The 21,888-nt window shown below is 36.7% G+C and overlaps 1 protein-coding gene across 10 annotated transcripts in view; it reads right to left on the bottom strand.

Moving 5' to 3' along the window:
- Nucleotides 1-21,888, bottom strand: part of mef2d (myocyte enhancer factor 2d) — a 71,641-nt gene that overhangs the window by 20,889 nt on the left and 28,864 nt on the right. For 6 of the 10 annotated variants that reach the window (XM_051132443.1, XM_051132449.1, XM_051132450.1 and 3 more), the window contains exons 3-6: nucleotides 17,751-17,954; nucleotides 8,817-8,954; nucleotides 3,550-3,757; nucleotides 1,550-1,606 (exon numbers count right to left, since the gene is read on the bottom strand). In XM_051132443.1, the coding sequence (XP_050988400.1) occupies nucleotides 1,550-1,606; nucleotides 3,550-3,757; nucleotides 8,817-8,954; nucleotides 17,751-17,954 (607 nt within the window). Of the gene's footprint in view, nucleotides 1-1,549; nucleotides 1,607-3,549; nucleotides 3,758-8,816; nucleotides 8,955-9,049; nucleotides 9,185-17,750; nucleotides 17,955-21,888 lie in introns of all 10 variants that reach the window. The other 4 variants (XM_051132445.1, XM_051132452.1, XM_051132448.1 and 1 more) reach the window with 1 other exon arrangement.

Genomic DNA, 21,888 nt, shown 5'->3' with positions numbered 1-21,888 from the left:
AAAAAAGAACAGCATTTATTTAAAACAGAACTGCCTTTAAAAGTGTGTGGTCAGTACATTTTTATTCTTTCTTTTTTTTTTTTTTTTTTAAAGAAATTAATACTTTTATTCACCAAGGATGTGTTAAATGTATAAAAAGTGATAGCAAAGACTTTTATTGTTAGAAAAGATTTATATTTTGAATAAATTCTGTTCTTTTGAACTATTTATTCATCAAATAATCCTGAAAAAAGAATCAGAGGTTCCAAAAAAAACGTTAAGCAGAACAATTGTTTCCAAAATGTAAAATAAAAGTAATAAATCAGCATATTAGAATAATTTCTGAAGGTTCATCTGACACAGAAGACTGTAGTAATGATGTAATGATGCTGAAGTAATGATGCTGAAAATTCAGGTTACCATCACAGGAATAAATTATATATTTTAAAATATATTAAAATAAAAAAACATAATTTTAAGCTGTTTCACATTATTACTGTTTTTTTTCTGTATTTTTGATCAAGTAAATGCAGCCTTGATGAGGATAAGGCAATTCTATTCAATATTTATTCAATATCTATCTATTCTAATATCTGTTCAAGAGATAATGTCACAATTATCCCATTGTTGTATGATTTTTATCTTTTCATGGTTAAGTGTAGGTTTACGTATAATACTTCACATGACAAAAAAAAAAAAAAAACAGAAATTGGGCTCTAACTCAAAAAAAAACAACAAAAAATGAAATGGACCACCAAAATAAGGAATATTCATGGAATGTGCCAAAGAATACACACACAATCCCAAGAAATCATGGGAGGTGTTTTTCCAGTGACTCCAGAAGGGCCTTCAGCCTCTTCACTGATTAAATGTTCACATTTTAAATGCCCACTTAAAATGTCTATGAGACTCATGTGCTCTTTGAAGATCAGAGGCAGGAGAACCTACAGCTGTCAGGGACTGTCAAGATTGGCTGGGAGGAGAGAAGGGAGTGTGACAGAGGGGGAGGGGAGGGGACGGAGCGTGCTGGTTTAAGCTGGGTATTCAGAATGTCATGAGTGAGATATGAAGAACAGCTGAGTGGGGAAGAGGATGGAAAGACAATTATGCAAGGGTACAGAATCGGAAAGAAAAAGAGAAAAAAGCAAACAATAACATAAAATGGAAAGACCGAGTAGGAAAAATGACGTGTGGTGTTGACCCATAACATTTATGTCACTCGTGCTTCATGGTCCCATGAGGGTGTTTACAGGCATGCTTGGAGAACACAGTGTGAGCTTCAGCTGTCACGAGCAAACAGGTGTGCGAGCGTACAGTGGATGCCCGATAGCCTGATCACTCGCTTTCAGATTTCTGCGCCCGGACAACCTTCATAGAGCGGCTGTCATTCTCATAATCACAGTCAGATCAGATCAGATCTTATCGGATGAGATTGAAAACCCTCACTCTGCTCTGCAGGTCTTAAGCGTGCCCTTCGATTGTAAGCAGTTTGACTCAGACTGATGCATTATTCAGGTGAAAATGAAGAGGTATTATCGAGGCCGTCTGGCTGGTAGGAGGAAAGACTTACCCACAGGGCTTGGGCACGCTCCGTTTGAATTGTTGAGGTCACCTCCCAGAAGAGCACCTGGAAAATGGACAGAATAGCTTAGAGGAAGGCTGAAATCTCAAGTCTAGACTACAGACTCTAAATCTAGATCCAAAGCCAAATAAATGTGAACTAAACATGAAGTTTTTGGATCAAATATAAGGAAATAACATTAGTCTCAGGTGATTTGAGCACAAAAGGTCAGCCAAGACAGACTGCTGTTTACACCGGGTATGAACATATGTCTTTTCGGGGATTGGGTGTCTTATTTCGTGACAGTCTTGTGCATCGGATTTTAGATGTATAGCATAGATTGTTTTTACAGGAAATTGCTACTGCCAATACATATGCCGATACGGTGCTGTGAGTATTTAAGACATACTGCTGCTGCAGTATGCATATAAAATAACCCGTGGCAGATCTATACAGGTGGAGCTGGGGAGGTGGAGGGTTTCAGAGGAACTCTGAAAGTGCGCTAAGTGAATGCAAACCAGCCATTTAAATGTGAAGCAGCAAGCTCATTGGCTGCTTATGCAACATGAACCAATCAGCTTGTACCAAGTAGTTAAGCGCTGTGAATATCATTTTGCATTAACGATTCATTAGCCTGCACCATCTAGAGTTTCTTGACAGAACTTGGCATTTATTAAAGTGGGCAACAGTTGTTTTAAACTGCAATAATATTTCATAGTATTACTGTTTTTACTGTATTTATAATCAAATGAACGAATAAAATCATACTGACCACAATCTTTTAAATGTTAATATATATATTCTGCATACTATTACACAATTGCTCATATACAATTTTAAACACATGTTGCACAGCTGTGCCTACAGCATTTTTACACCATCCCAGCCTTGTGGCAAAAAGACTTCTGTTCCATTGTAAATTTATTGATCAACCAGTTGTTTTCTTTCAAAGCTCTTACTAGCAAAGATTATGTTTTACGTGAGTCAGTAGTCCTTTGAGTTTTCAAGTGTGTATCAGGACACATTAGCGTTTACACTACAAATGCAATATGTGTCCCTGACCACCTTCAAAGAAGCTTTGAGGGATCAAATCACAATGGGATCCACTGAAACTCATTTACAATTGTATCTTTCAAGATGTTGATACCACGTGTAAAAAGAATGCTACAACTGGTAATGAATGCAAACTTACATGTAGTCTTACATCAGCACATTTTGAAGTAAGAATACATGCCATAGGAAGGCATAAATATTACAGTTGTGGTCAAAATGAAGGTGATAATGATTTTGATGCAATGGCTGAGAACTGATAAATAGCTTGTATTACAATTCTGTGGTAACACTTTAGAATAAGCTTCCATTAGTTAACACTGGTTAATGCATTCTAACATTTTAATCTTTTTTAATGCTATTTAATTAAAGATATGTTCATTGTTAGTTCATGTTAGCTCAGGTGCATTAAACAATATTAACAGATATAGCATTAGATTTTAATAATAAATGAGTAAATTAGCATCAACTACTATAGAACCAATATAATTACTAATGTTAAACAGAACCTCACTGTTAAGTGTTACCCATTCTATACTGTTTTCTATGGAAGCCCGTTTCCACCACTGAACAATTTTTATTAGAAAAAGGTCATTTTAAAAATTAACTTGATGGCAAAGGTAATCTAAATGTGAAAATAGAGAAAATCAGCAGCTCAATCAATTATATATCCAAAATCCTAAAACGATACCAAATAAACGAAAAAAATCCTTCAAATCAGCTAGAAACTAAATAAAAAAAGATGAGTACACTATGTAACCACTCTAGAGTAGAAGAGATGAAGGTTCGACAGTCACTTTTATGCATAAATCAGCGGTGTATCCCTGAAACAGCTGCTCGGGGTAATCCGACACCTACAGGGCAACATTATAAGCTCATGTGCACAACATGAATTACTATTTCCTCCTTCCTGCTTTGCTTACTGCTACTCAGCACCATTGATCAGCTCAGAATTTTACCTGCGCTGGCAGGTCTCTGTGGCAGGCCTGGAGACACCGTGTTCCTCTGCAGCTGCGGTTGCTGTGGCGACAGCAGGCGCGGATCTGTGAGAGTGGAGGTGACGAAGGAAGTGGTGACGAGGCTGCTGGGGTTGCTGAATGGCAGAGGGCTCTGACTGGACACCGGCACTGTGACTGGCATGGAGAAAGTGGGCGGTGGCACTGTGGACTGAGAAGCACAGATAGAGAGAGAAACGGTTAGCGGCTTAAACTCGCATGTACATCGAGACGTCGCGCAAATGGTCACACACTGGTTTTAATAGCATGCAGTGACTTGTGCAAACATCTCCAAAGCAGAGCACGTGAAGCTACGAGGTGCAGAGTTAATTTTGTAAGACCTGAAAACTGTTGATGATTTAGTGTTGAATTATCCAGACTGGAAATGAAAGAAACAGGAAGTCTACGCTTCATTTGCATCTAGATTTCAATGAATCATCCAGTGTTTATGGTTACACTTGTTTTGTATCCCAGAATTATACTCTCAATTTTAGTCTGCAACAGTTGTCCTTAAACTGGTAATATGGCTCTAGGGAATACCCCACCGCGCACAGTAGGCTCAGGTGTTTCAAACAAGGGGCATGTGACCGTGACAACTCCTGAGTCAGCCGATCCGCGTTCTCGCGCTTTGCGAAGCGCAATTAGCCAGCTTCGGCAATCAGTGTGGACTCAAACTGTCCAGATGCTCTGATGGAGACCCATTTTCCCATGATCCTTCTGCAAAACCAGGGCCTCTAAATTTAGAATGTGGGCCGCACTAGGCCTCCTGTGTTCTGAGTGGGACCCAGTTTGATAGAGTTAGTCTGGCTGTTCCTCTGTCCTTCTCCCGTTCTCCTCTAGCCTCTGTCTGAGCTTCAGTAGAAAAATACAGTTTGAAGTGTGCAGATTACAGACACTCCAAGTTCCAAAAGGGTTACATAGTGATGCTACAAAAGAAGGTTTTTGGGTTTCCCAAAGAACCTTTCAGTGAACAGTTTTAGTGTGAAGAACATCTGAATAATCTAAAGAACTCTATTTCACTATAAAGAACCTTTTGTGAAATGGAAAGGTTCCATGGATGTTAAACGTTCTACATGGAACTTGAATGCCAATAAAGAACTTTTAGTTTTAAAGGGATAGTTGATCCAAAAATTTAAATTCTGTTATTAATTGCTTATCCTTATGTTGTTCCAAAACCGTAAGACATTCGTTCATTTTCAGAGCACAAATTTTTTATGAAATCAGAGAGCTTTCTGTCCCAGAAAGGTAGTAAGGACACTGATAAAATAGTTCATCATTCAACCGTAATTTTATGAAGCTACAGAATAGTTTTTGTGCGCAAAGAAAACCAAAATAACAACTAGTTTTACTGTTGCTGACTACACAGGGTCAGAAAGTTCTGGGATTTCATCAAAAATATCTTTGTGTTCTGAAGATGAATGAAGGTCTTACGGGTTTGGAACGACATGAGGGTGAGTAATTAATGACAGTATTTTAATTTCATAAAATAATAAGTAAATAAATAAAACTATATTCTTTTTAACCTCTCCTTCAGCTTCAAAATCATCCTACATCACTGTTTTATTTTTTGTAAACGGTTTTTGACCACCTTTGCACATCCACTTTGTAAACACTGGGTCGGTACTTCTGCAGCGATGTGGGACGATGTTAAACGTTCTACATGGAACTTGAATGCCAATAAAGAACTTTTAGTTGTAAAGGGAGAGTTCACCAAAAATTTTAATTCTTTCATTAATTACTCACCCCTATGTCGTTCCAAAACCGTAAGACCTTCATTCATCTTCTGGAGCACAAATTTTTAATGAAATCTGAGAGCTTTCTGTCCCAGAAAGGTAGTAAGGACATTGATAAAACAGTTCATGATGTGACATCAATGGTTCAACCATAATTTTATGAAGCTACAGGAATACTTTCTGTGCACAAAGAAAACAAAAATAATGACTAGTAGTACTGTTGCTGTCTATGCAGGGTCAGAAAGTTCTGGGATTTCATCAAAAATATCTTTGTATTCTGAAGATGAATGAAGGTCTTACAGGTTTGGGATGACATGAGGGTGAGTAATTCATGACAGTATTTTCATTTTTGGTGAACTATCCCTTTAAGAGCGTAAGAATGACAGTGGAATTATATCAGAATTTGAGCTTACTTCTTCTATAACCACTGTTGTTTTTGAAGAAATTACTTCTAATGAGAATATACTGAAGCCAAAGCTGTTTTAAAAGAATATTCCAGGTTAAACACATACTCAAGCTACAGTTCTGGAGGGAGTAACCCATGTAGCATATGCTACAGGCTAAGCCTGTGGACGAAACAGGAACCAGCACCGAAAAGTTCCAGCACTGCACGCAGGCCAGGCAGGGTGACGGGAGGGGAGGACGGAGGAGAGGGAAGGGTCATTAGTGTGAGACGAGCAGCTGGTTTAAAATATGGAGCACCAAACACACCTTATCTGAACACATACGCCAAGACGGAAAAAATCTAGTTTGCTAGCCTCCAATTTCTCAGCTAGAAAGTGCAATCTTACACTTCTGATGTGCCTTCAACAACTGAAGATAAATACAACAGACTCAAGATTATATCAGTCTAGACACACAGACAAGCGATAGACAACTGTGATAAGAACGACACTTGGCACTGAAAGAGAGACTGTGTGACGTTGAGGAAGCGCATGACCAGAGAAGTGAGAAAGACGGACTGGTTTGGGAAACAAGTTGGCAAATCAGATTCACATGAAGTCCCTTTGGATTGGAGCTTAGTGCAATCACAGTCCACATGAGGAATGGTCCTTCAGGGTTGATTTACACAATAGATTCAAATATAGAAAAGCAAAATGGGATCAAAAACTTTATATAACATAATATTATATAAAATTTAATTCGCCAAGCAGAGTGCTCAGCAGATTTTGATCAAAAAGTTTGAGCGTATTTTTACTCGCTACTTGCAACATTAACAAAGTAAACGAAAATATTAAAGGCAGATGTATTTGAGATCTGCTAAAGATTATTTCTCTGTATAGTGGATTCTATGGTGCCTGCGAGTCTGAACTTCCAAAATGCGCATGGCAGAGCTGGACAAGACAAACATTTGAGGTTAAATAGTATATACATTTTTTTTTCTTTTTTGAAAATCACAGATCGTCTCACAAGATAAGACACTTTGGAATTTTTGGAATTTCAAACTCGGGCACCATAGAAGTCCACTATATGGGGATAAATCAAATGTTTTCCTCAAAAACATGATTGAAAAAAGAAAAACATGAACATTTTGGATGACAACAGTGGAGTGAGTGCATTATCTGTCAATTTTTGTTCTGGAAGTGTACTACTCCTTTAAATTACACTTAAGTGAGTGTTAGATATTACAAATGTAATCTAAATAAAAAGTAGACAGAAATATCGACTGACACAAACTACCACTCGAAAGTCTGAGTTTCTTAAATGTGTTTTAAAACAACCCTCACCAAGCCTATATTTATTTGATCAAAAATGCCGAAAAAAACAGTAATACTGTAAAACATTATTACTATTTTCTATGTGAAAATTTTTCAAAATGTAAATTTATTCCTGTGATGACAAAGCTGAATTTTCAGCATCATTACTCCAGTCTTCAGTGTCACATGATCCTCCAGAAATCATTCTAAAATGCTGATTTGCTGCTCAAAAACTTTTATATTATTATCAATGTTAAAAACAATGTTTAAAACAATGTTGCATGACATTTTTGCATTTTACATTTCTTTAAAAAATATCCAAATATCCTCAAACTTTTGAATGGTAGTGTATATCCAATATCAACTTATACAGAAAATTATTTAAAAATGAAAATATTAATCACTGATGTACAGTGCATTCCTGTTAACTACTATGTACTTACATTTAAATTAATAATTTGATACACATGCACTTATTGTGTACATGCATGTTTTTACATTTTAAAATACCTGCATGTAATTACACCTGTAATTAATTCTGTAATTACATTTATTGTTACACTTTTAACCCATCCCTTATACCTTCACCAAGCCTTAAACCTACCCATATCACCAAACCTGTCCCTAACCTTACCTGTATTCCACCTCAATAGCAGCAAAAGTGCTTTGCAGTACAATATGAGCACACTAAGTGCACTGTACTTAGTACATAGTAGTTCAGGCCACCTAATGTAAAATGGGACCCTTGTTTTGTCCTTTTTACCTTAAGTTGAAATTGAAAATAATTTCGAAATAAAAAGTTAATTTAAATTTAAAATGTTTAACAGTATTTTTTCTAGAAAGAAGATCTCAAATAAACTTCCTCACAATCCAGCTTTATCCACTGAAACAGCCAAGTCAGACAGTTAGTGGTGAATATCTAAAAACTCATTACAAACTGATCATTTTCCGGCCTGTTAAGTAGAGCTCGTAGTACACATGCTGCTGGGTGTCCCCAGTGAGAAGGATTAAGGTTTTAGCTTTGCTTCCTCGGGCACTCATGCTGGGATTATGTGGCAGAGAAAGAGAGAGGTGCTGGATGACTCTCTTTGTGCTCCGGCCCGTGAACGACGCACTGGGCGGAGAACGGTAGGGGAGGGCGAGGGAGAGGAAAACTGGCCCTTCGTCAGGTGACGAAATGCTTTTTGGATGCAGCTACCAAGCAATTTCTAATTTCCAGTCCTATTAGCATTACAGAGGAAAGAGACCGCAACTTACTACGCTAATCAATCTTTGCTGCCCACATTATGTTGAATCACGTTCACCATGTAAATTGTATCAAAGTCGGGCCCACGATACATTGAGGAAGCGAACAGCACTTTCTTGTTTCTGTACCTCCTGAGAGGAGATTCCTCATGCAGGGCTCATGCATAAAGCATTCTTGACAGTGCCTTAATGAAAATTATTTTCACCGACGCCTGAATCGGGACCCAGATGAGTCAGAAGTCTATTCCTGGCAAACACGATACAAGCATCAGTCATCGCAGAACACAAGAAACAACAGCACGCAGGATCAAGACAGCTATACATCTCAAAAAGTGGATCGTGAGGATCAAAGGGATGCGGCCCACACTCGCCCTCTCGCCGCCGCCCGGCCTCTCCTTGCCCAAGCACACACATTCAGAGGGGATTGAGGGGTGGTGGGAGGGGAATGGGGTGAGAGATGGTTGCTAGGTGCTCTGTGAGTTGTTTGCCGGGCCGACAGCAGGCTGTGTGAGTTGGTTGCCGGGCCAAAAGCAGGCCTCTTCACACGGGTACTCACTGAAAGCCTATAGCTCTGCATCATTTTATCAAACTCCTCGTCTATCTTTTTGTACTTCTCCTCTGTGCGAGGCGTGAGGGAGAACGGCTCCTCTGGGTCTGGGCTCTCCGAATCCCGGTGCTCTTTCTTGTTCAGAGCCTTGGTTTATTTCCGACCGAGGACAGGAGCGAGAGACAGAGGGGAAGAAAGAGAAGGAGGGAGGTTAGAACGACAAGGCAAAGAGGAATACTCACTCCGTAGCGTTTGAAGAGGATGTCCAGCTCCTCGCTTTTGCGGAATTTGTCCTCCTGTAACGGACTTTGGTCGATCGAATCGTCCCCGTCTGGCTCTGGACTGTTGCAACCGTTAAAGCCTTTCTTTCTCAACGTCTTAAAGCGTTCCGAGTGGGAGAAGAAAGGGAGAGGAGCATATTTCACATTTAGAAACACAAATGTCAATCACAGAGAAGCAGAACTGACTTGTTAAACCTACAAAGTAACGTGTGACACGTAAACCAAGAATACTGTACATCAGCAAAATGTTTCGTGAGGGAGTGAAGAGGCTAAATTCGATTTTACACCATGACTTGGAAAACGATGAAACTGCACAGCCCCATAGACAACCGTGGGCTGGAAATAAGTTAGACGAGGCTGAAAAAGAGAGAAACTCAGTTTATCGGTTTCAGCCTGAAAACAGCTTGAGTCTTTTTTTGAGAAGATTTTCCAAACGAGATTTTCTATAAGTAGCTTTGATGGGGGTATTGAGGCTGAATGGAAAACCGTTTTCAGCACTGCTTTCTTCCTTCTCGCAGAGGTCATAGTGACATAGAAAGTAGGCAAGGAAAATACAGCATAAAACAATGTAATCCAGATCAACAATTTCAACTGAAAAATTAACACTTCTACTATAAATGCATTATATATTTTTTTCATATATATTACTGTTCTAAAGTTTGAGGTCAGTAAGATTTAATGTTTTTCAAAGAAGTCTCTTAGGATAAAATACAATAAAAGAGTAATATAGTACATTTTTCAATATTTATTTTAATAATTTTTAAATTTCTCATAAATATCATTACTGTCACTTTTGATCGATTTAATGCAACCTTACAGAATCAAAGTACTAATCCCAAACTTTTGAACTGTAATTTTATATTAAATTATACTATATTGCACCACTTGCATTTAGTTAAGTTTTAATTAATTTACAAATATAATATAATACAATACAATACAATACAATACAATACAATACAATAATATAATATAATATAATATAATTTTGGCTGTCAAATCGATTAATTGCAATTAATCATATCCAAAATAAAAGTTTGTGTTTACATATTATATGTGTGTACTGTGTATATTAACCATACATATTTACATGCACATATTTATATAAATATAATGTTATATAATGTTATAAAAATCTGTGTTTACATAATATATGTGTGTATGGTATATAATACACACACATACATGTATATATATTAGAAATTTGTATTATATTATATTATATTATATTATATTATTAATTGCACCCAAAATAAGAGTTTATGTTTACATGATAGATATGTGTGTGTACTATGTATCACACACACACACACACACATTTTATGTAAGCACAAACTTCTATTTTGAATGGAGTTGATTGCGATTAATCAATTTGACAGCCCTAATTATATTATATTATATTTCACCACCAGTCAAAAGTTTTTAAATAGTTCTTAAGATTTTAAATAGTAAAAATATTTCAAAATTTAACTGTTTTTGCTGTACTTCGGTTCAAATAAATGCAGGCTCGGTGACCAGAAGTTACTTCTACCTCTTCTTTGACTGATAGTGTATATTATACTATATTACTAAATTAATTAAAACGAACTAAAATCCAAGTGGTGAAGCTGGTGTTGTCAAGCTGTTGCTATGTAGTTGGTTCAGAGTGGAAAAAAAGTATAACCACATACAATAACAAACACACTTTTCCACAAAATGCAGTACGACTGGAGGCTTTTTTGAGGTCACAAATCAAGCATTGAAATGAAATATTAAGAAATAGGGTGAAATCCCTAACCCAAAGTATGAGCACTAGCAATTAGCCGTGGCAAGCAATGCTAATAATTTATAGATTTAGATGACGATTTAATGAATGATGAAAAAAATACAAATCGCAAGCATTTGCTCTAGCTCGATCGTTCATAACACTCTCTCTCTTGCACACACACACACAGTGAGGAGCGGGTCAGCTGATCAGCTTGTCTCTGAGTCGGCTCCATCTGTTCACCTGTCCCTGTATTTCTCTGCCTGCTGTCTCTCCTTTATGGGGCGGGTGCTTGTTTGTGTTGCCAAGGGAAGATTCCCCTGCAGAGCTCCGCTGCCTCTGACTGGCTAACCTCGTTCAGTAGCGCCCCTCCCCCTGCAACAGCCTTCCTTCCCCCCCCCCCACGGTCGGTCTCTCTCTAGCTTCCCCTTCCTGTCTTTGCATTATATCATCTGTTACCCCTCGACCTTCACTTTCTTTCTTCAAATGTTTCTGGATGTTTTTTTACGCTGTATCTTTGTGAGTCTTTTCTAATCCAGTAATGCTCTCATTCTTCCACGATTTAGCGAGCTGACTCATTTCTGTCCTCTATTCCCCTCCTCTCTCCATCCCATACTGTCTTTTCAAACTCCCACTTCCTATGTGGGATGCTAGCAAACATTTGAGAGGGACCAATGTAAAAGTTTAAGAATCTGCGATTGAAAAGACACACGAGGGATCTACGGTGGTCTTAAAACGTACAAATAACTCGCTCTCGAGTGCGTGCTGATGTCCAACGCAGCCAGAATGTAATGTCACCTTCCATTTGCAGTGTGTAAAGCGGAGAAGGCTGCAACCCCCCCGGCCATCCCTTGAGAACGCGCTTAAAGCCTCGGCTTCGCCGCAGCTTGCCGGCTTACACAGACGATAGCGTCCAGATACACCCATCTGACAGATTAGCGGCCCCTCTGAACCCTCCACTCCTCCTTCTCTTCATCCCTCCATCTCAATTCCTCCTTTAAAGGCAGCGTGTCTGCCATTATCAGGCGAGTCTGACTATAACTCATACATGAGGCTAATGGAGTCATTTTAGCAGCTGATCTGGGCTGATAGCCCACGGCTCAGCCCACTGTGGAGGCGGATCTGAGAGAATAAGCTGGAGTACATCATCTCAATATCGAAGAGGGCTTAGCCGATGTCCAGCACACACAGATTTTCATCTCTTACAGATAGAGGTTAAGAGTTCAGTGTCATTTCATCTCGACAATCTAACGCCAATGGTCACACTTGCAAGGAACTGCTGCTATCAGGCATGTCAGAAGTGCCGGTGGTGTCGACTTCAGTGTCGAGTCGATGCTCAAATTAAATTCAGTTCCTTCTGTGGTATTGGTACTACTCAATTCAGTGCTTAAAAGCTGTCTGGTGACAGGTGGTTACTCCTGAACGCTCTTAAATGTACACTTCCTGGTCCAAATACCAGCTTGGCATGGCATCAATGTAAACACAGTAGGTTTCTGCCACTGTCTGTTATGTTATTTATAATAATTAAACTGTAATGTTGATAATAAAAAAGAGAAAACCACTTACTGTGCTTAATTTATTTGTTCTTAATTACAGTTTGAATAATTACTTCATTTTAAAACTTTTACTTATTAAAACTTTTTCTAATTTACTTAATTGACAAACACGTAAATACCACATTTCATTTGTATTTAATTTGTTATTATTTATAATAATAATATTAACATTTAAAAATAAAGCACTGTTAAATAGCATATTAATTAATGTCTCAAAATTAACACTGAGAATTGTGAAATTGAATTGGTATTGATATCATTGTGACAAAACTAGCCAATATTAATTATACTTTCCAGCTCAATATGGGAATCAACATTCAGATCAGGCCTTATAAAACCCAATAAATCATGCCACCTGACCTGTTTGAATCTTAATTTGAAGGAAATATAAATATTTGCTATTAACAGTGATTCAACTGATTAGTAGCCTATTGTATATTGTGTAATTACACGAATACTGTTTTTATCATTGTGACCATGGACCACAAAACCATACATAAGCTGAATAAATAAGTTTTCCATTGATGTATGATGAATAGGACAATATTTGGCCAAACTATTTGAAAAAAATTAAAAATTGTAATCTAAAAAAAAAAAAAATCTAAATATTGAGAAAATTGCCTTTAAACTTGTCCAAATGAAGGTCTTAGCAATGCATATTACTAATCAAAAATTACGTTTTGATACATTTACGGAAGGAAATTTACAAAATATCTTCATGGAACCTGATTTTTACTTCATGTCCTAATGATTTTTGGCATAAAAAAAAAAAAGGCTATTGCTACAAAAATGCCTGTGCTACTTAAGACTGGTTTTCTGGTCCAGGGTCACATTTGGCTGAGATACAACTATTTGAAAATCTGGAATCTGAGGGTGCAAAAAAATCTAAATACTAAGAAAATCGCCTTTAAAGTTGTCCAAATTAGGTTCTGATATATTATGATATATTATGGTTATGATATATTTATGGTAGGGCATATACAAAATAACTTTACGGAACTTTATTTTCCAGGATCACAATTGTCAGCCATGGTTTCTATATAAGTTATTTCCTAAACAGCAGCAGAAATATAATAAATTAATTGTTTAAAGCAAAATTTGTAACACTGTGAAGGAAAAAATTCACCAAAATTGAAAACAGTCATTGTTTGCTCTCAAACGTCATTTCAAATCTGTATGCTTTTATGTTTTCAGGGACATACAGCTCTCTTTCAAAAGACAGTCTGGACCTTGTCTGTCATGCTACAATAAGGGCAAAAGAAAAACTCAGTAAAAAAATAAATAAATTCGGTATTCACCGAAAATCTGTTATCTTCTGAATGTTGCTCTCTAAATGTATTCATAAGACTGACAAATAATTGCATGGACTACTTTAACAGTGCTTTATTTGAGGTTGATGCACATGATCACTATTGACTGTCAATGTTTTGAAAAGATTCTTCTTCATATTGATTTAAAACAAGTAAATCATCCCTTTAAGTCACAATCTGGTGTGTTTCCAAGACAAACAGAATATTCAGTAAGGCAGCACTTGATGTTATCTAGTGGGAATTGAGAGAAAGTTATTACATTTTGATGAAAGATTATAATATTTTCCATTAGAAAGCAGAGCATAAATCACACCAACCATTTATTAAGAACATTTTAAAAAATATATATTTCATATTGTTTTTAAATCCCCACGGCCTCTTTATCTGAGCTGCTCATGATAAAGGGCAAAGCCTTGTGTTTCTCTTCTCACCACCTCCTTTCAGTCCCAACTGATATCTACAGGATCTTCATCCTTAAACACCCACTCTTCATCTCTCTGTCTCTTTCATTCTCCCCCTCCCGCTCTCTGTCTCTTTCTCCCTCTCTCTGTCTCTCTCCTGATTGGGATCTGCAGTCAAGCAGATTAACAAGCTCTGGCAGAAGAAGCAGGCAGCCCCCATACAATCACACTCGCACACACACTAGGCACGTGCAACACGAGGCGAGCGAGGAGATGAGAGCAAAGAGAGAAGAAGAGAGAGGCTGTGTGCGTACATATGCGTCTGTTCAGTCATGCATCAGTGTGAAAGCATGCCTGCCTGAATATGTGTGTGTGTGTGTGTGTGTGTACAATGAGCTGTAGGGTGAATGAGGGTTTTTCTCTGGGTGATTGTACGCCACTTCATCATTTATAAACAGCGAATCTCCCTCACTTCGTTGAATCGTCTCTTTTTGCCTGCCTGTCTCTCTCGCTTTGGTTTCTGAAAATCAAAGAACCAGGTAAAGCAGAAAAGACAAGTTTTTTTTATTGGACATGAGCCACAGGAAAGGCCTTCTGAATGGTACTGCCCCCAAAACATCAGGTCAAACACTGGGAACTCAGCACCAGGTCTGCCTCTACTGTCACTCTGCCTCTCAATATTACATGAGACAGCCTTCAGCCTTTACACACACAAAGCAGCCCAGTCAGGCTTGAGCTGATGTGGCCCACAGCGGCCTAACGCCCTCACCACAGTGCATGCACGCATACACACACACACACACACATATACACACTCTCTTAAGAGATTTCTGCAGCTGCACCCAACAGGAAACATGCACCTGTACCACTGGGGGCTTCTGCAAAAAAGTCATCAGTTTCTCACCATAACACACTCTACATGTATTCACCCTCTGATGACTGCAATGAAACTGCACGGAATGACCATCTAATCTTAAAAAAAAACTTGAATGTTAAAAAATGTTTTACTTTCTTCTGTACACACACATATTTAAAGTTTTAAAGGAACAGTTCACCCAGAAATTACAATTCTGTCGTTATCTACCCACCATCATGTGGGTTCAGTCAATATTCAGATATTTTATATAGTATTTGTTCATAGCGCAGTGAACAAGTTCATAGCGATGATACTACATAGCTTGTGCACTACATCCCAGGGTTTCTTAAGTCATGATAGTTTTGAGTGAGTAAAAGGCTTAAATTTGAATTATTATTCACTGATAATCTTTCATTCTAGTAAGCCCAAGTACTGATGCAATCAAATCATTGAATTAGTGAGTTGATTGAATACTATGGAAGTCCATTTCTGCCACTAAATAACAAAAATAACAAAAAAATTTAAAAAAATAAAAATAAATAAATAAATAAATAAATAAAAACTTATTTTTGACTCTTTATCTCACAATTCTGAATTTTTTTCCTCAGATTTTTGTTCTTTTTTTCCTCATAATTGCAAGTTTATATCTCGTAATTCTGACTTTATAACACGCAACTGCAAGTTATTAAGTCAGAGTTGTGATATACTGTATAAACTCGCATTTCTAAGAAAATATCAGTCTTTTTTCCCCCCACAGAAATGGACATCATACCTCGAAATTGCAAGTTTATATCTCACAATTCCGAGAAAAATGTCACAATTTGCGAGATAAAAACTCTGAGGTCTGAACTGTGAGATACAAACTCGCAGTTCTGACTTTTTTCCTCAGAATTGTTTTAATATTGCAATTCAGATTTTTTCCCCCTCACAATTTTGAGTTTTGAGAAAAAAAAAAATCTGAATTGCAAGACTTAAATTTGCAATTCTAATAAAAAAAGTCACAATTGCAAATTTAAATCTTGCAATATATTGCTTTTCTTGCAATATTTAACTTGTATCTCGCAATTCTAAGAAAGAAAAATCAGAACTGCCCATTTATATCTCGCAATTCTGACTTCATTTCTCGAAATTTAGTTTATTTTCCAATTCTGTGAAAAAAAGTAAGAATTGCAAGTTCGTATCACACAATTAAGAGAAAAAGTCATAATTGCGAGATGTAAACTTGCAATTGTGAGAGGAAAAGTCAGAAATGTTGAAATAAAGAGTTGTAATGACTTTTTAAATTCCTTTTTCAGTGGTGGAAAGGCTTCCATAGAGTATCAGTCCTACTTACTTTGAAAACAAATCATTCTTTTGAGCTGATTCTTTTCAATTAGCTTGATCCCGTTCACAAGTTGCACTGAATGATTAATTATGGAAAACAGACGCATGAAGGTGCATTAAGACGGAAAAAACCCAAAGGAGTTCAGACTGTTAAGAGGGGAAGTTAATAATGACAGAATTTTTTATTTGTGGGTAAACTCTCTTTATATTTAGGGCAGCATTCCAACTCTCTTTAACTCTTCCACTGAGATCATATGATAGTTTTGTGTGAGTAAAGTTAACAGTGAGCAGTTAACTCGAGAACCAACTCGAGTCTGTGAGTTGAATTTAAGAACCAAACCAGTTCATATAGCATGTGAATCATTCTTTCGAGCAGTTCAATGAACCTCTTAGTCCAATTAATCAATTGCTCTGAACTACTCATTATGGGAAACAGCTGCATTAAAGTGTATGAAGATAAAAAAAAATAAGAGTGTACAGGTTTTTAACACCACCATGAAGAAGCTACACTATTTGAGACAGTCTGCTGCTGTTCTTTTCATGTTAACGCTACGCGCCCCAGAACAACATGCCACACACACGCGGTCGCCATCTTGTGTTGGACGGGACGGACACCGGATGGGCACCGTGTGTGTGTTTGTGTGTAAGCCACTTTTTCCTCTCTGGCCAAAGCCAGGAGGTGGTAGAGGGTGCAGCTGTCCCTACCTCTCCTGTCCCACCATCGTCCAGGCAGTTAGCCAGCAGCGTATAGAGATCCACGAGCCTCTGAAACACCCTTCATGCTCTCTAGACGCACACACACGCACACTCTTTCTCTCACACATGCGCTCGGCCTCCCTATGGATGAGTGTTTAGCTATGCAAAAGCCTTGCCATTTCTAGAAGAACTTACAATGTTCTGGATTTACACTGTCACTATGGTATTACCAAGGTATTTTGGTATAATATTCTTTAAAGTTCTTTGAATTACCATGTAAATAAAGTAAAATATAAATAAATTAAAATCAGCATGGTATTAGCATGGTCTAAATCCATAATGAAAGTTCACTATGTAATGAAGTGACAAATTTAGCTTTGGTTACAGTATTTGATAAAGGTCAAAATAAATGAGGAGAAGCGTCATGAAAAAAAGTCTTTGCAATTACAGACATTCCTATTTGGATGGGATCTTTCTCAGAGGACTTGTGTGTTAGCCGGAAAACAGTAGGTAATTTGTTCTGTGATTTTAACAAGGTTTCTGTGAGGAAAAACACACAAATTTACCTGGCCTCCTCGGGGAAAACTAGTCTCGACCAAATAGGGCTATTGACTGAGCTACTGCAACCAAATTAACACGGTTCACCGAAGACAGGAAGGAAAGAGTGAAGAGAAGGCGCAAACAAATAAAGAACGGTGCGAGAGACCAACAAACAAAACAATTTCCTGCAACCTGAAATTGGAAGGATGCATGGTGGGCTTGTATGTCTGTGTTACCTCGATGATGTCTGCGTTGGTCCTGCTTTCGTGCGGCTCATTGTACTCGGTGTATTTGAGGAGCACTTTGTCCATGTCGGTGCTGGCATACTGGAAGAGCTTGTTTGAGTGATTGAAAATAATGAGGGCAATCTCGCAGTCACACAACACGCTGAGCTCGTAGGCTTTCTTCATCAGACCAAACTTCCGTTTGGTGAAGGTCACCTGTGGATAGAGAGAGAAAAAAGAGGTTATGAGATGAATGATAAGATGAGATGAATGATAAGAACTGAAAACCACACTTTTGTTTTTGCTTTTACCTTTGCTTCTCAGGTGAATCTGTCATATATTAAAGTTTGTTTAGACAGGGAAACAAACAAACAAACAAAAAAAGATACTAAAGTAATAGTCCACCTAAAACAATCATGTACCTTCAGGTTTTTCCAAACCCATATGACTTTCATATGGAAGCCTGTTTCCGCCACTGAATAAAAATAAAAAAGTAATTGCGCTTTTCTTACAATTCTGATTGTTTTCTCGCAATTTGTGAGTTTACATCTCGCAATTCTGACTTTTTTTTACAATTGCGAGTTATAAAATTCAGAGCTGAGGACAAAAAAAAAAGACTGATATATTCACAGAACTGCGAGTATATATATCACAATTCTGACTTCATTTCTCAGAATTGCGAGTTTACTTCTCACAATTCTGAGGAAAAGAAGTCACAATAACCTTTTTTTTAAATTTTTTATTCAGTGTCGGAAACAGGCTTCCAAACTTTCAAGATTGAAAAAGTATGCAAAAGCACTTTAATTATGTTATAAACATTGTCCTCTAAAATAATACGATATTCAAAGGGATATGCTGATTTTTCTTTGTTTTTTTAGATTTATTTTTGGTGTTTTATGCCTTTATTTCGCTAGGACAGTAGTTAGAGAGGAAACAAAGGGAAAAAAAGAGAGAGGGGGAACAGGAAAAGTCTGCGAACCAGGACTCTCGAAGTTATTCACTGATAAACATAAGGACTACTTTTATGATATAAAATTAACAATCAATCCTTGCACACCTGAAGACAATGGATAGGTGTTTAGGAGACAAAAAAGGTAAAAACCAAAAAAACTAAGAAAAGTCCTGCACACTACCAATACTTGCAAAAGTTTTCAAAAAAAATATTTAAAAAAATAAATAAATAAACAATAAAAATAAATAAATATAATATAAAATAATATAATAAAAATATATAATATTTTTTAATTTTTGTTTAAACCTTTTTTAAAAGTATTGGTACTGTGTGGGATTTTTCTTTGTTTTTATGGTATAAAAAATGAAATAAAAATTATTGGAACTACTGGACTTATACTATACTCAATTTTAGTAAAGTCCATATGAATAACTTCATAATTAACTTAAATAAATTATTTAAAAAAAGACCACAAATGAATGTTAGTTTTTAGATGTTAAATTGTGCTTTATCTAAATTACATTTTATCAAACATGAAAATGCCACTAGGTAGCAATAACACTAGATGGCCCTGAAAAATTCAATGCCATTGAACAATTTTTTTTTGGTTAGACACAGGATGGTTAGACACCATCCTGGTTAGACACAGGATGAGTGAACAACAAGGTTAGACACAGGATGAGTGAATAGATGAGACCTGAGAACTCATCTAATGCAATTTTGCTTCTCAGGTAGATTTGTCTTATTTTAAGTATGTTAGACAACTTTGGCAGACGAAATCAGAATGTGATATTTCTATAGTGGTTTTGTGTTATTGTTTAAGCTCCCCATTCACTGTGATAGCAAGGTTAAGATTAACCAACAAAACCAACAACATACTTCAAAACATCTTGTTTCGTAATTCAACGGAAGAAAAGAAAGTCATATATGTTTGGAACCACGTGAGGATGGAAAAAATAGTGACAGGATTTTTCAAAAATGTTTAGTGAACTACTCCTATAGGAATTTTTGCAGTGCACAAGAACTGACTCCTCTCCCTCAGAACTGACCGGGCGGCTTTCTAACATTTTCTTGCTCCCTTTGCCACCTCAAGAAAGAAAGTTTTTCTGCTCAAACCCAAGACTCTTTAACCTTAAGAGCTCGACAGTGCTAGCAGACAGTGATTGCATCTCTGTAAATAAAAGCCCTTTTCCATTAGGTGAAAGAATGTCCTCCACCTCAACAATCAGGGAGCTGATGTTCCTTCTCTCCACACCAGCACCAGGATAAACACCAGCAGCATAATTGCCATCGAAAATAGAAATCGCAGGTAACCAATGGCAACAGGAGAACACAACTTTATCATTGTGAAGAATGTGGAGAGGCAGCGACCTGACTTCATCCGTTCCTCTCTAGATCCAATTAACCTCAGGGCCGAATGCTTACCTACTGACCTTTACCGCACACGCGGACTCGAGCTCGCTCTCTCACCTGCTGCCGTCTGTCAGTTCTGGATACCTCTCTTATATACTTGCCTCGATGCTGGAGTTTGGTAATTAAAAGGCACATTTTATTGCAGCAAAGACTGTAGTTCATGTCCTCTTCTCACACTCTTTAATTCTTTAATTGCCCAAAAACCTGTTACACCACAGGAAGGTCGAGAGGACAAAATGTGCAAAGCAGAATCATTTTCCAGAAGAAATCTCAATTAAAAGTGATATTTAGTACAAAATGAGGCCTAATCTGGGTCAGACAAACTATAAGACTTTTTTTTTGTAACTTTGTTTTAAAATATGATTAGTCAGGCACACCTGAGGGAGACAGAGAGCGCTGACACAGCGAAGCAGGCTAAGGTTGAGTATGCACACCTGCTCCGGTCAGAGTGACTACACCTATCAGCACAACTGTGACCAGAAAAACATTTCCCACACATTCTCAGCCATCTTTCTAACATCTGACACATGGAGGGAGAGATTACACACTAGCGAATGGAACTTCTAACTCTAAACTAAGCACATTAAATTACTTTAAAAGCTTTCAATAGGATACTGTTATGAAGTTTGTGATTTAACAGGTTTTATATGACAAGCTGAGGAGCAGAGAGAACAGAAATGAACTTTAGGTGAATATAACAAAACAGCAAAAATAAACACTCACCTAAACAAAACTCAAACATTGTAGTGTTTGTATACCAGTCAAAAGTTTTTGAACAGTAAGATTTTTAATGTTAATGTTAAAGAAGTCTTCTGCTCACCAGGCCTGCATGTATTTGATCCAAAATACAGCAAAATCAGTAATATTGTAAAATATTTTATACATTTAAAATAACTGCTTTCTACTTGAATATATTTTAAAATGTAATTTGTTCCTGTGATCAAAGCTACATTTTCAGAATGATTACTCCAGTCTCTAGTCACATGATCCTTCAGAAATCATTCTAATATGCTGATTTGCTGTTCAAGAAACATTTTCTTTTTATCATTATTATTATTATCATTAATATTTAAAACAGATTTGATGAATATCATTTATCTGAAGCTTTTGTAACATTATACATTTCTATTTCAGATAAATTCTCTTCTTCTGAACTTACTATTTATCAAAGAAACCTGAAAAAATTCTACTCAGCTGTTTTCAACATAATAATAATAATAATAATAATAATAATAATAATAATAATAAATGTTTTTTGAGCAGCAAATCAGAATATTAGAATGATTTTTGAAGGAACATGAGACTGGAGTAATGATGCTAAAAATTCAGCTTTAAAAATCAGGAATAAATTAGATTTTAAAAATATATTCAAAATAGAAAATATATTAAACATATATTCAAAATAGAAAATAGTTATTTTAAATAGTAAAAATATTTAAAATTTCACTGTTTTGCTGTACTTTGGATCAAATAAATGCAGGCTTGGTAAGCAGAAGAGACTTTTTAAAAAAAAATCATTAAAAATCTTACTGTTCAAAAACCTTTAACTGGTAAAACTAAAACTAAACTAAAATTTTCATGACTCTATATGACTCTACAAAAATACCTATGTATTATAATACATAAAATTACACTTCAAAAATCATGAAATGCCACAGGATGACATTAGACACCCTTGAGAAATGTACTGTAATTAAACATATTAAAATTATATAAGGTATTAACGTATTACCTTTGGCAGCCCTAAAATACTACAACTAAAACAAATAAAACTCTGTATCCATA

The sequence above is a fragment of the Labeo rohita genome, chromosome 16 (assembly GCF_022985175.1).
Source record: "Labeo rohita strain BAU-BD-2019 chromosome 16, IGBB_LRoh.1.0, whole genome shotgun sequence".
NCBI classification, from domain to species: domain Eukaryota; kingdom Metazoa; phylum Chordata; class Actinopteri; order Cypriniformes; family Cyprinidae; genus Labeo; species Labeo rohita.
The sequence above is the reverse complement of the archived record's forward strand: the minus strand, read 5'-3'. Positions and strand labels throughout refer to the sequence as shown.